The sequence below is a fragment of the Vulpes vulpes genome, chromosome 5, assembly GCF_048418805.1.
Source record: "Vulpes vulpes isolate BD-2025 chromosome 5, VulVul3, whole genome shotgun sequence".
Classification (NCBI taxonomy): Eukaryota; Metazoa; Chordata; class Mammalia; order Carnivora; family Canidae; genus Vulpes; species Vulpes vulpes.
This window is the reverse complement of record NC_132784.1, coordinates 78450150-78465228: the sequence shown is the minus strand read 5'-3', so window position 1 is coordinate 78465228 and position 15079 is coordinate 78450150. Positions and strand designations below refer to the sequence as shown.

Sequence of the window (15079 nt, the reverse complement as noted above, 5' to 3'; positions counted from 1 at the left end):
ACATGTTTGCTAGGAGCCCTGTCCTCAACCAATCTGGCCCCACTGAGTTCTTCTTCCGCGTGTTGACCACCGTCCCAGAATTCCAGGCCCTGCTCTTCCTCCTCTTCCTCCTCCTCTACTTGATGATCCTCTGTGGCAACACAGCCATCATCTGGGTGGTGTGCACGCACAGCTCCCTCCGCACCCCCATGTACTTCTTCCTCTGCAACCTGGCCTTTGTAGAGATCAGCTACACCACGGTGGTGGTACCTCTGATGCTTTCCAACATTTGGGGGGCCCCGAAGCCCATCCCCCTGGCTGGCTGTGGCGCCCAGATGTTCTTTTTTCTCACTCTTGGTGGTGCTGACTGCTTTCTCTTGGCAATCATGGCATACGATCGCTACGTGGCCATCTGCCACCCGCTGCACTACACCCTCATCATGACCCAGAAGCTGTGCGCCCAGATGGTGGCGTGTGCGGTGGGCCTGGCCCTGGTCCTCTCCCTGCAGCTCACGTCCTTAATCTTCACCCTGCCCTTCTGCGGACACCGCCGGGAGATCAACCACTTCCTGTGCGATGTGCCCCCGGTCCTGCGGCTGGCCTGCGCCGACATCCGCGTGCACCAGGCCGTGCTCTACGTGGTGGGCATCCTCGTGCTGACCGTCCCCTTCCTGCTCATCTGTGTGTCCTATGTGTTCATCGCCTCGGCCATCCTGCGCATCCGCTCCGCCGAGGGCCGCCGCCGGGCCTTTTCCACCTGCTCCTCGCACCTCACCGTGGTCCTGCTGCAGTACGGCTTCTGTGCCGTGGTCTACCTGCGGCCCCAGTCTACCTCCTCGGTGGATGAGGACCGCCAGTTTGCCCTGGTCTACACCTTTGTCACCCCCCTCCTCAACCCGCTGATATACACCCTCAGAAACAAGGATGTCAAAGGTGCCCTGAAAAAGGCCATCAGTAGCAAAGCAGCATCTGAAGCTCTCTGAGGTTTTAGGGGGACTTGAAGGAGGTACTTGAGCATGTGGCAACAGGGGAACTCTTACATACAAATGCTAGATACACATTTAATTCTCCAAAGTTTGGATTTTCATTAACTCTGTTCCTAACATGTTTGGTTGCTACACTTCATTTTTTTTTTTTTTTAAGTTCTCTGAAACCTTAAAACTCTGAAAACTGGACAGGGATACTGTAGGCTATTGTTCAATTAGCCACAAATTAAAAGTCTACATTTCCTTTGAAGCAACATCATTATCTTTGAAGCCTTTCCTCTTGAGAAACAATGGTCTTCATTGATTCCTTGAAAAATATTCATAAGGAAATTTCACCTAATATGCCTTATTCTTGTGTTTGTCTTTAAAGTATGATAAGTAAATGCCTGGTCAATTTACCCATTTCCTTTATAAGCCTCTTTCACATGTTACAAGGTCCCTGTTGGTGGGTCTAATCTATGCTCCTACATTTCAATCCAGGAATGTACAAGTAGATTAGGAAAGGTGGAGCAGAGCCAGTTTGCTCTGAGAATTAACATGTGTTGAGAGTAAACTGCCAGATTTCCAAGATAAGACCCTAAATTGTGGGAAAACAAGAGTGGATCATCAAGTGTCACAGTCAAACTCTCTAGTGGTCATCCTCTGTATTGGTCAGCATGATTTGGAGAAACAGGATCAATAGGTTAGAGAGAGGTGTTTTTAAGCAGTTGGTTCATGTGATTGTGGAGTTTGGCAAATCCAAAATGTTCAGCCCAGGCCAGCAGGTTGGAAGTTCCAGCAGGTCTCTTTGTTGCCATCTTGAGTTTGAAGGCAATGGAAGAAGAAACCCTTCCTTTTCTAGGTATCTCAGCCTTTTATCTCAAGACCTAAGTGATTAGATAAGACCCATTCACATTATAGAGGGTAAGCTGCTCTGCACAAAGTCTACTTATTTACCTGTTAATCACATCTAAAAAAACACCTTCACAGCAGCATCTTGATTGGTGTTTGACTAAATGACTGAGTACTATGGCCTAGCCAAGTACTACCCCTTGTCTGTTTGGCACTCGGACTCATCTCCTTAAACCATACTTGATCTCATAAAGACAAGAACAAAGTCATACATCTGCTCACCTGATATAATTATCCTGCATATAACCAAATATTGCCAGCCCTTTCCCCAGAAAAGAATGCAAAGTCCTTGGGTGATGTTCACCTTTCTCCTTTTTACTCTGTAACTTAAACACTATTATGTAAAGTTAAAACATTTTATGTTAAATTGCAACAGGATGAGAGAGGGAAAAAATACACACATACATGCACACAAACATATTCATTAAAAATATAGAAAAGTACACTCAACTATTACAGTCCTCATTTCTGCAAATGGTATGTGTTCAAAACTGGTATTTATAAATCCCTTCTTCCAATACCCATTCCATATTCCCCTTTTCCTCAGAAAGTATCACAGCTTGTTATGGTTCTTTGCCTAGTAGAGTGACCAAAATTTTCCTTCCTGAAAGCTCTGGGACTTTAGCAGGACTTTAGCAGTCCTGCTTGAATTGGGTATTATAGTGGTCCATTAATTTTAACCACAGGGCATTGTAGTGCTAAGAAATACCTGATGGGATCTCCTGTATTAAAGGTATACTCTTCATTACCTCCACTGTGGAGCAGCAGTGAATTCCCCCTTCATAATCAGGATCAAGTACCCAAGTCATGTATTTACCTGTTGATACAGGGTCATGAGGAGAGCAAAATGGCCAGGTGACAGCCTTAATTTCCGGTTCAATAGAATCATTTTTGCATCTCCTGGTGGAATCATTCCTCCCACTAGTACAAAGACCTGACAAAGACCTGTTGACCGGGCAGCCCAGGTGGCTCAGCGGTTTAGCACTGCCTTCGGCCCAGGGCATGATCCTGGGGACCTGGGATTGAGTCCCACGTTGGGCTCCCTGCATAGAGCCTGCTTCTCCCTCTGCCTGTGTCTCATCCTCTCTCTCTCTCTCTCTCTCTCTCTCTGTCTGTCTCTCATGAATAAATAAAGAAAACAAATCTTTAAAAAAATCAAAGACCTGTTGACCAGCAGAACTTAAAGTCATGGGGGCAGAAAGCAATAATTTTGCAAGTGGATAACCAGAGTGCCACTCCCATTTCCACCCATTGATTTGTAAGTCCTCGTTATGGAAGGACTAGCTGGCGCCGTAACTAAATCTTTAAAAGGTCATTCACTTCAAGAAGCCAGATGCTTCAGAATGGTGCAGAACATGGTAAGACCATGAACATGGACCCATTTATGTGATTCATTTACTATAAAGTAAGTTCCTTAAGAAAAAAAAAATGTATGGAACACCATGACTGTAAATGAAACACTCTGTAAGTATGTAGTTTTGGTAGAAGCATTATGTGCAGGGAAGACAAGCTCATATCCATAAGTGCCAGTATGCTTCCCAAACAGGATGGGATAAGGGACCCACTGGACACACTGTGTGATAAATTTGGGTTTAAAAATCCATTAATCAACTGGCATCCAGAAGCACCTACTCTGACTAGGGATTCCAGCAACTTCTGGTTTTCCTGGAGCTAGTGTCATTCACTGCTGGGGTATAGCAGTCCTAAAAATTCTGATTATTTTCTTCCTCACAATGTAGTCATTTTGCTAAAGGTCTATAGGTCTGTTTGGAGAATTCAGGGGAAAAGCTTAATGGTATAAATTTTGGCAGCACACTGAGATCCTTCCTCATGAGGACTTAGTCTCCCCTTCATTCCAAGGGTTCTAGGTCTGTACACTAACTTAAGTCTGGGAATTGATTCTCTGTTTTATGATTCCAGTTAGACTTTTGTTTACTTGACCTGAAACTACTCCACATATACAGATCAAGTAAGAATGTAGTAGACTTCTCAACCATTTCACTTCTAGGAACACTGTGATCCACTAGCCAAGGCCATAAGTCTCTGTAATCAGACAATTCTGACCACTGCTGTGGCTCTCTGTGCATTATGGCAACCACACCCACCTTGCCTTTCACAATTATGTACTATCACTTGGTTCTCACCACCCTGGGATCCAATTATTTTTACTGTACATTTCCCAATTTAGTGGCAGCAGATCTTACTGTACTTTCTTTCTCTTAGGATTTTATTTATTTATTTAAAATAGAGAGAGTGCTTACACACATGTGCATAAGCAGAGGGAAGGGCATAGGGAGAAGCAAGCTCTCTGCTGAACAGGGAGCTGGACATGATACTCCATCCCAGGACCCTGGGATCATGACCTGATCCAAAGACAGGTCAACTGATTGAACCACCCAGGCATCTATCAAGGTTTTCTGACAGAGGAAAAAGCAATCACTCAGCTCTTGAAAAATACTGGGGCTCCCCTTACAAATTTTTTTCTCACTATCATTATGAAAGGTGTGTCTTCTGGACTCTCCTGGGGTAGATAAGCAGGTTTTAAATGACAAATCCACTCTCATATCTTCTGAAGCCTTTGAATTATTTTCTCTATGGTATACCAAGACAGGGCTGGTATTTCAACTCATTTTGGTGTAGACCACCTAACAATCAAATTGTTAGAGCCCTTTCTAATACCCCAAGCTGTAAAATTAATCTAGAATCCATGCTTTGATGAGCCCATGTCATTAAGCTCAGCCTGATTCAGCATTGTGTACTTACCATCATTAACCCACATATGTAATATCCATTTCTACACATATTCCCACAGATATTTGTGTAAATTGTAAAAAATCATGTAGCTCTTGTACAGTGCAATGTACCTGTTCATAATAGGTTAGACCTTGTACCTCACTGGGTACTTGAGACTAGTTATAGGTCTAGAAGCAAAGAAGAATTGTGGGAATGAGTCCTATGGAAAACCAGCAGTGTCTCACAAGGCAAATCCCTCAGAGGAGACCATTACAGACAAGTGTAGGATTAATCTCCTCAGTGGGAGTAGTATGGCTCATTCTGTTGGCAAAGAAAACTCAGAATTTAGAGGTTCTATGCCCCAGATTCATCAGCATTATCCCGTATACCCCAATTCCAACTTTCAAGATCCCATTCCTTCCCAATTATTTTTTTCAGTTTTTTAAAAACTTAAATTCAACTTGCCAACATATAACACCCAGTTCTCATCTCATCAAGTTTCCTCTTCAGTGCCTGTCACTCAGCTACCCCATCCGCCTACCCACCCACCTCACCCTCCCCTTTGGCAACCCTTTGTTTCCTTGAGTTAGTCTTTCATGATTTGTTTCCCTCTCTAATTTTTCCCACTCAGTTCCCCTCCTTTCCCTTAAATGGCCAGCAACTTAGTCATGGGCCAAAACCAGGGGTGGAGGCAGAAGAGGCCTAGAAGCCCCACACTGCTCTGGCTAGTGATTCTCATCCCTCAGCACATCCCCCAGCATGCCCTTTCCTGGAAAAGGCAACGTCTGCACTGAAACTACCTCTGCCGCCTAGCTTCACTTCACAATCTGGCCTGGGGAACTTGATGGAATATTCTCTACAAGTGAGCAGAAGAATGAAAATATGGTCTTCAAAAAAAAAAAATGGCAAATTGAATTTTATAAAGGACTATAAAGGGACTATTTCTTATATTCTACGTATGAGTAAAACCATATGATGATTATCCTTCTCCAATTGACTTATTTCACTCAACCTAATTCCCTTCAGTTCCATCCACATCATTCCTTCCCAATTAATGCCTTTGGGTTTCAGGAGGAAACCCTGTGAGGTTGGGAATCTCATTTGCATTGCAAATCAGCCATTCACGGAATGAGATTCTGGGTTTGGTTTTCAGAAACCTCAGCTCTGCAACTATAGGACGCACTGGTCTCTCAGGGCAGACATGGAAGTTTTCAGGTCATTTATGCAACAGTTGAGAATCAGGATTCTCCAGGAAGCAGAATCAATAGGTTGTATGGGGAGAAAGAGGGGGGAAAAAAGAAAAATTTATTTTACAAAATTGGCTCAGGCAACTGTGGGTCTAGCGAGTTCAAAATCTGCAGGGTAGGCCAGCAGGCTGAAGACCCAGGGAAGAGTTGATGTTACAACTTGAATGTGAAGTTAGTCTAGAGGCAGAATTCCCTTTTCCTCAGGGGAGCCCAGTTTTTTTCTCTTAAAGCTATCAACTAATTAGATGAGATCCATCCACATAACAGATGGTACTGTGCTTTTCTCAAATCCTCCTGATTTAATGGTTAATCTACCTTATAAATACCTTCAGGAAAATAAGACAAACCGTGAGAGTCTCCTAACTCTAGGAAACAAACAAAGGGTTGCAGAAGGGGAGGTGGAGCGGGGGACGGGGTAACTGGGTGACAGGCATTAAGGAGGACCCATGATGAGATGACCACTGGGTTAGTTATACTATATGTTGGCAAATTGAATTTAATTTTTAAAAAGTACCTTCACAAGTAATATCCAGACTGGCATTTGATCAAATATTTAGGGACTGTGTCCCAGCCAAGTTAACACATAAAATTGACTACTGAGGCCCAGGAAATGACAAAAAAGGATCTGATATAACTTCAAATCACAGTGGTATTATTTATCTTTCTATATTATAAAACTGTGAGGAAATGCCTTTAACAGCATTTTATTCACTAGGAACTCATAAAGTATTACTTCAAAATGTGCAGTCATCTAGGTCTTAGAACTATATTGAATTTCAAAAAATTCTCACTCTGATTAGTTTTAATCTTCAGAAAAAGATTAAAGCTTTAGTCTAAGTTGTTGAAAGCAGTGTGACATTCTTTTAAAAATAGATAATCTTTTTCTACTCAATTCCCTTGGGATCCTGAGCCACTGAGTTTTCATGCTCAATATTCAGTGGACATTATTAGATGAAATCACAAGAACCAAGTTAGTTCTATTTTTGCCACTGACTTGTTGGATGCTATACAAATCAGGTCACTTCTCTGCATCTCATTTTCTTAATGAAGGTCCCTGGATGATAGGATATCCAAAATCCTCATGCCTGGATATGCTTAAATTTCACTATTTTTTATTTTAGGAATGCTGGGTTTGTTTTTTGTTTGTTTATTTTTCAGTTCTGAGTTCTTTATTACTTCCATTGCATTTCTCTCTGTTTGAATTGCTTTCTTCCCAAGATTTCATGGCTAACTTCTTATCATATATGTTTCAGGTCAAATGTCACCTCCTCAAAAAAAGGTTTTTGATGACCTTCCTCCTCTAATCATTATCTATCTCTTTAACTTGTTATATTTTCTTCATGGTAATCATCACTATCTGATAATATCTAACTGACTTATTTACCATGTTTATTGCCTGTTTCACTAGCAACAATGTAAGCTCCTTGAAAGCAGGAATCTTGCTTGTCTTATCTGTCTTTGTTCCCAGACTCAACAGTGATGGGCACATCATATTACATAAATACTTGTTTAATCAATCAATCAATGATGAACCAAACTCTAAATGAGTGTACCCTAAGTCTGTGTAATTATTAACTATCAAAAAGACTGTATCCACTGTGTGTTCCATTGTGAAAGATCTAACAGACTAATGGAGGCAAGGGAAAGAGAAATGCAATAAAGGTAAAGATATTAAAAATTTGCAAGTTTAGTATAGCAAAGTAATATCTGAGCAGAGACATGATCGAAGCTAGAAAGTCTGTATGGTACATCAAGTGAAAATATATGGTTTATTCAAATTCTGGAAGACCACACTAAGGGAGTTATTCAAAAAGTAACAGGAAAGCTAAATATCTGCCCAGTATCCCCCTCAATTCATTCCTTTATGTTCAACCAAGGTTACTAGGGCCCCTTTTTCTATTTAAAATATAAAATACAGTCTTAGTTCCCCAGGGTGATAATAATTTGGGACTTGGGCTGGCCCAGCTATGACAATATGATGAGAGTCAATTCCCTGAAGCAGGAAGCACAAATGACCTTGATTAGCAACCTTCCTATTTCTCAGGAAATTATACTGGATGCTGAGAATGTTGATAAAGGGTTTAATACTGGTCTTCACTTTGACAAGCATACAGCAGCTCTTCCATTGACAGGAGATCCCAAGTGCAGGGACAGTTTTGATTTGGACTCATTATCTAGTAACAAGGGAGATCAACAACCATCCAACTACCTCCTGGGAGATGGAACTTAGAGGACAAGACTCTAAATAGCAGAGCAATTTACTCCTCCCACAGCTTTTGGCTCTCCAGGCTCACAGTCCTCCTCTCTCCCTCTTCACCAAAGCAGTCAGACCTCACCTGCTGGTTTCCATCCCTTATGGACATAACCAAGGAGACTGGCTTGGTACACTCCTTTCTCTTCTCATGATGAAGGTAAGAGGAAGTCTTTTTCTGCCTCCTTCTAGAGTCACTATAATCCAGGCACTCGGTGACACCAGGCTAGAAAATAAGTAATGTTTACATATAGAGATTCTAGGGTTTCAGAGCTCCTTCAGCCAACAGCTTACAGCATTTCTCTGAATTCACTTGGAAGGCCTGTTCTTCTGATTAAAATGGTAATAACTAATCTTAGCCTAAAAAATACTGAATGAATAGCTAACGTAAATTTGGAAAAGGTTTCAGGATTAATAAAAACCCTTTTCTTAAAAAGCACTTCATTTAATCCTCTGCTATGAAGCAGGTATTATTAATATCATTCCTTTAAAATATTCAAAGAAAAGAGAGAAAAATTAACATTTATTATGCAACTTAATAGGTTTCACACATCAAACCAAGTGTTACTAAGTATTTTATCCCACTTAATGTCACCACAGCTCCATTAGGTGGAATATTATTACTTACATCTTCTAAATATAAGGAAACAGAAATTAATATGAGTTGATCTTCCCCAGTGACATTGCTATTAATAGTAGATTGAGATTCTACCTCAACCTGGTATTGCCAAATCCACCAACCCCCTTGTTTTACACGATGCAAACTTGATATCAAGAGCCACTCTAGTGTAGACTCCCTGTATTTCCAGAATGCACATGGACAAGGTTTCCCACGACACTCTTGCCACCTGGGGCTGGACTGGCTGGAGAGGTAAGAAGGAAAATGCAGATACAGATGTGGGATGTGACTTGGAGACATTGAGGCAGGTGTGAATTCATGAACAGATGCCAGCCTAGACAGATTTCCGGAGATGATGCTAAAGTGCTTTTATTTCACATCTGCCCTAGGCAACATGTTTAGTAACAACTTGGAATAACAAGTTGATGATATGTGGATTTAATAACCTTCACTCTCTTTGAGCCACAAAATCTACTATTTCATCTGTCTAGAATATAGACCCCATTACTGTGCCTACCTCTCTTCTTCTAGTTAATTCCTGCTTTTCAGATGTAAGCTTAAATATTACTTCTTCTAGAAAGCCATTTCAGAATTTCCTAATCAAAACTATGCCAGAGCCACATGGTGTATAATCTTATAACACATTGCTCCTTTACAGCATTTAATCACAGATTATATATATATATAAAATAGCAAACATATAAGATATATGTAATATATTATCAATCACAAATACAAATATAAATACAGCAGATTGTTTAACAGCCTCTCTGTTTAGGATATACAACTACTTGGCACAACTGTGCCATTTTGATTACCATTGTTATGTGGAGCTTAGCACTTAATACAAAATAAAAATGAGGGATTGCAGGAAGGATAGTTAAGGATAGTTAAGTCACAAATTGTGGAATTTTTTTAAATGTCAATTTCAGGGATGCCTGGGTGGCTCAGCAGTTGGGCATCTGCCTTCCTTTGGCTCAGGGCCTGATCCTGGAGTTCCAGTGTCATCATAAAATTCTCCAAAGTCATCATTAGCACACAGATTCCAAAGCCCTCTATCAAATATAAGTGGAAAACTAGCCCTAGATGTGTTTGTTGTAACTTTCTACATGTTATGTTCCTGAATGGCAGCATTTTTTTCACAATGCAGCCTAATGTTGGTTACCATGTTGTTTTCCATAAGGCTCTTAAATAGGTGATTTAATTATGAAATCATCTCAAAAGTAAAAGGAAAATGAAAAAAAATATGTACATTAGGCTTGGTGATATGGGAGATGAAAATGTAGTTCAGGGAAGATGGCTGCCCTTGAATTTACAAAAAATAATAATCTGTTATTAGGCTGCTTTTGCTATTGCAGTAGATACTTTACATAATGATCTCTTTTACTCCAAACAACAGCCCCAGAACTAAGCATAAATGCTATCCCTATTTCTCAAATAAAGAAACTAAGACCTAGAGAAATTAGATATTGCCTAGCATCACAGAGCCAGGACTTGGGATTATACAAGCCACATCATTTAATTTCAAAAGTCATCTCACACACTGATGCACTGCCCCTACTCCTCATGTTTTAATAAAATGTTGAATATGACAGATGATGTTAGAAATCATTTGGAACATGATTGAAGTTCAAAAAAGGAAAATAGAATGAATAGCTTTTCATGCCCTGGGTGTTCTGAATATTTGTGACAGTCTAATTACATTTCCCCCTATGCTTGTGACACAGAGCTGGGTCTATTTGGATGATTTGTCCTGGAGTGGTGCTTCTGGATTAAGATTTTTCTTCAAAGCTCATCATAAATAATTAATGTTGAAAATAGGCAAATTGAAACAATATCACACTTTTTCCTTCTTGAATATGAGGTGATCTTGGGAAAACAGTGGAATGGATGCCCTATGAGAGTCATGTCTGTTTATCTCAAAGTCTTTAAGGAAACAACAAATCCAAGAAGGAAGCTGGATTTCCCTTTAGCTCCTTAGAAGAGAAGAAAAATAGAGGGAGACTGAGTGTCTTTCCTATTCACCCTCACACTCAGGGGGAGGATTCTTAGATCTCCAACAGCTTATGTTCACACATTTCCCTATACTGCCACAAGTCAGGAGGAGCCCTATGATAAATCTCCCTGTTTCCTTCAAGTCCTGCACTTCTGATTGGATATGGATAGAGAAACCAGGAAAGGCTTTGTATTCCGAGGTTCATCTCTGATATATCTATCTCAGACCTATGTGAACTCTTTGTCCATGGGCATCTTTTTCTTTCTTAATTTTCCATCATTAGACTAGCTTTTCAGTGTTACATCTATATACATGTGTCAATACCTCAGGAGGCATTGTGTGTAAATAAATGTATGAATGAACAAGTGAATGAATGAATAGCTTCCTGCCCTCACCTTAATGACCCCCGTTTTCAAGAATTCTTGACACTTGTTAATTTGCTGAAAGAATTAACTTTCACTGCACTTCCACTAAAAATCATTTTGAAGACCATAAACTTACTTTGCCTCTTCTTCTCAAAAAATTCTTACACAACTCTTGGGACTTAGAAATTAGGTTGTAGATACTTATGTCAGGAGATTTCATGAAAGAGGAAGAAAAGAAAGAATTAGCTCTAATAATTCTAAGTTTCTAACTCCAGACCTATTAGATTAGAATATGGCTCAGAGTGTGAACTAATATATTATTGGTCTGATTTTTCTTCCTGTCTTTATAACTCTTGGCAGAAAACACTCTATTAACTCAATGACCTGGGGAAATCGCTCACTGTTGATGGAATTTGAGTTCCTGGCCTATCCCTCCCACCCAGAGCTCCGTGTCTTGTCCTTCGTTGGAGTCAGCCTAGTTTATACCTTGATCATCAGTGGGAATGTCCTAATTGTAGTGGCCATCCAGACAGAAGCCCGCCTACACACACCCATGTACTATTTCTTGGGAAGCCTCTCGGGAATAGAAATATGCTACACTGCTGTGGTGGTGCCCCACATCTTGGCCAACATCCTACGGCCAGAGAAGACCATCACCCTCCTGGGCTGTGCCACTCAGATGATCTTCTTCATCGGGCTCGGCAGTGCGGATTGCTTCCTCTTGGCTGCCATGGCCTATGACCGGTATGTTGCTATTTGCCACCCTTTGCAGTACCCTCTCACCATGACTTTAACTCTCTGTGTCCGCTTGGTCATGGCCTCTGTGGTCATTGGCTTGTTCCTGTCCACACAACTAGTGGCTTTCATCTTCTCTCTGCCATTCTGCCGGGCTCGGAGTATCGAGCATTTCTTTTGTGATGTCCCACCAGTGATGCGTCTTGTTTGTGCCAACAGCCACGTCCATGAGCAGTCAGTGCTGGTAGCAGCCACACTGGCCATTGCCATGCCTTTCTTCCTCATTGCCACTTCCTACACCTTCATTGTGGCCGCTGTGCTCAAGATTCACTCAACAGCTGGGCGTCACCGGGCCTTCTCCACCTGCTCTTCCCACCTCTCTGTGGTCCTGCTGCAGTATGGCTGTTGCGCCTTCATGTACCTACGCCCCAACTCCAGCTACTATCCCAAGCAAGATCAGTTCATCTCACTGGTATACACATTGGGAACCCCACTGCTCAACCCACTTATCTATACCCTGAGGAACAGTGAAATGAAGGGGACCTTGGGGAGAGTTCTTACCAGGAATTGCCTCTCCCAGAACAACTAAGGGAGGGTACAACCTTCAGGAAAGAGTTTGGTTCCAACTGGTGCAAATCTCCATGCCACTGGGATTTCTCCCAGACAATGTTAAAAGTAATCTTTAAAAAATGGTATAAACTATCTGGATACCATCTAGCTATGTGTGCCAGAGACCTTTAAAATGCTTCTACTATTTTACTCAGTAATTCTGTTCTAGAAAGGAAATTAACAAATGAGCATAACAATAGGAAGTGACAAGTATAACACTGCATCTCAGGTATCATCTGGAAAGAGATAGCTCAGTCAATAAATTCTGACTGAAATAAAATAATAAAAGGATTATATAGAGAAGTATGAGTAAAGGAACCAACATGGATGGCAACACACTTACATACTAGCCATAGCAGGAAGTCATGATTACTCTTAGACCTCAGGCACATAAGAGCATACAGTATTATCAGAGATCAGTAAGAGCTAGATTTATTGAGAGAAAACATTTGGGAGGAACTGTGGCTTTAGGCAGGAAAAGTAACAATTGACAGAACTACAGACATGCAAGTAGAAAGTAGGAAGGTAAATACCCCAACATCTCCCTGCTCCTACCATCCTAAACCTTTATCCTGTCTCCCATTGGCCAAACCCAACTGGAAGCAAGGGGGCAGTGTTGACCAAATGTTCAGTTCTCAGAAATTAGCCTATTGGAGCAAGACAGTGCAGAAAAGGACGTTGAGAATTAGAGGCAAGCAGAAAATAACCAGAAAAAGATTACTATATAGTATTTTATGTAGAAAATAAAATATGTTAATAATCCCATAATAAAGTATTGGCTTAACAATTAATGTATGTAACAATATTGTTCAGACCCTCTGCCCTCTGATGCATGTCCTCCAACCAACTCTTATTTTCCTGGAAGAGTAAAAGTAGCTTCCATGCTACCTTACTGAATTCTTGATTTCCCATCACTTATATGTGGTAATACTTTGTTACCTTGTCAGTGTTTGGGGTTTTTAAGGAGATGATTTTTTTATGTTTTTTTTTAATATTCTCTATGTCATCTAGCATTTTAAGTAGCAATTGACTTCTTAGTAAGTTCATTTATCAGTGATATTCTATAGTCAATAATCTCTAGTTATATAATTAAAGTAGTGGTTTTCATGCAAGTTTACAGATAGGCAATGAAAAAAGATTTGTGGCACAGCACAAACCTTAAAACCACACTACCTGGGTTTGTATCTTTCTACCTGTGTGACAAGGTAAAAATCACTTAAACTTGCAATGCTTTGATTTTATTTTCAATCAAATGGAAATTACAATAAATCTATCACTAAAGGATCAAATGAATTAATACAGGTTTTATGATAAGCCCTATATACATGATATCAATTATTATTACTATCATTTGGGGGGGGGTACACAGAGGTAAAACAAAGGAAGAGAATTGGAGAGAATATTTTCACAGGTGATGTTATGAGAGGTTCCCCAACCATCTTCTCTATATTCCCTCAGAATGTTCTTCTGAGTTCATCAAATAGAGTTTAGTTCTACACCATTTTCAGGCTTGAGGGTGTTAGCGATAACAATGAAAGGTAAATTTACCTGAGATAATTCCTTATTTGGGGGATTTACCAAAAATTTAAGCCATTTGAGATACTTTGAGGTGAAAGAATTGTATTTTAATTGCAATTTTTAAAGTAGTAATGAATGTAATGACTTTTTAATTTTTTATTTAAATTCAATTAGCCAACATACAGTACATCATTAGTTTCAGATGTAGACTTCTGTTATTCATCAGTTGCATATAACACCCAGTGCTCATTACATCAAGTGCCCTCCTTAATGCCCATCACCCAGTTACCCCATCCCCATACTCATTTCCCCTCCAGTAATCCTGTTTGTTTCCTATAGTTGAGTCTCTTACAGTTTGTCTTCCTCTCTGATTTTGTCTGATTTTATTTTTCCCTCCCTTCCCCTATGATCCTCTGTTTTGTTTCTTAAGTTCCACGTGTGAGTGAAACCATATGATAATTGTCTTTCTCAATTAACTTATTTCATTCAGCATAATACCCTCCAGTTCCATCCACATCAAAGGAAATGGTAATATTTCATCCTTTTTGATGGCTGAGTGGTATTCTATTGTGTATATACATTACTTCTTCATCAAGTCATCTGTTGATGAACACCTAGGTTGTTTCCGCAGTTGGCTGGATGTAGTGATTTTAAAGGAAACCTTTCTCTTTCTACATAAATCTATTGAAATGATCAACAAAATACATATGTTTTAGTCAATTTGGGCTGCTATAACAGCATACTACAAATTGGGGTGCTGAAACAGTAGAAATTTAATCCTTACATTCTGGAGGCTAGGAAGTCCAAAATCAATGTGCAGCAGATCCAGTGCCTGGTGAAGATACTATTCCTGGTTTGCAGACAGCTGTCTTCTTATTGTCACTTCATATTGTGGGGAAAGAAAGAATTCCAGTCTCTTTCTCTTCTTATATGGACACTAATCCATTAATTATGGCTCCACCCTCATGAGCTAGTTATCTATCAAAGACTCCATCTCCAAATACTACAACAGTGGGGATTAGGCTTCAACATTTAAACAGACAGGTGGGGGTGGGAACACAAACAAAACAAAACAAAACAAAAACAACAACAAAAAACAATGGTAGAAGACATAACCAGGGATCAAACCCAGGCAATATGGCATCAGAGT

At 40.3% G+C, this 15079-nt stretch overlaps 2 protein-coding genes across 2 annotated transcripts; both read left to right on the top strand.

The window, feature by feature from the left end:
• Positions 1 to 2: 2 nt before the first annotated feature.
• On the top strand, positions 3 to 962 carry LOC112930534 (olfactory receptor 10Q1-like). The gene has a single exon (XM_026012879.2). The coding sequence runs from the start codon at positions 3 to 5 to the stop codon at positions 960 to 962; it is 960 nt and encodes a 319-aa protein (XP_025868664.1).
• A 10484-nt stretch (positions 963 to 11446) lies between these two features.
• Positions 11447 to 12391, top strand: OR10W1 (olfactory receptor family 10 subfamily W member 1). Its single transcript, XM_026012761.2, has one exon. The coding sequence runs from the start codon at positions 11447 to 11449 to the stop codon at positions 12389 to 12391; it is 945 nt and encodes a 314-aa protein (XP_025868546.2).
• Positions 12392 to 15079: the final 2688 nt, after the last annotated feature.

Excerpts from the sequence above, each read along its gene's own strand:
- OR10W1 (XM_026012761.2), top strand. The coding sequence starts at position 11,447 with ATGACCTGGGGAAATCGCTCACTGTTGATGGAATTTGAGTTCCTGGCC.
- LOC112930534 (XM_026012879.2), top strand. The coding sequence starts at position 3 with ATGTTTGCTAGGAGCCCTGTCCTCAACCAATCTGGCCCCACTGAGTTC.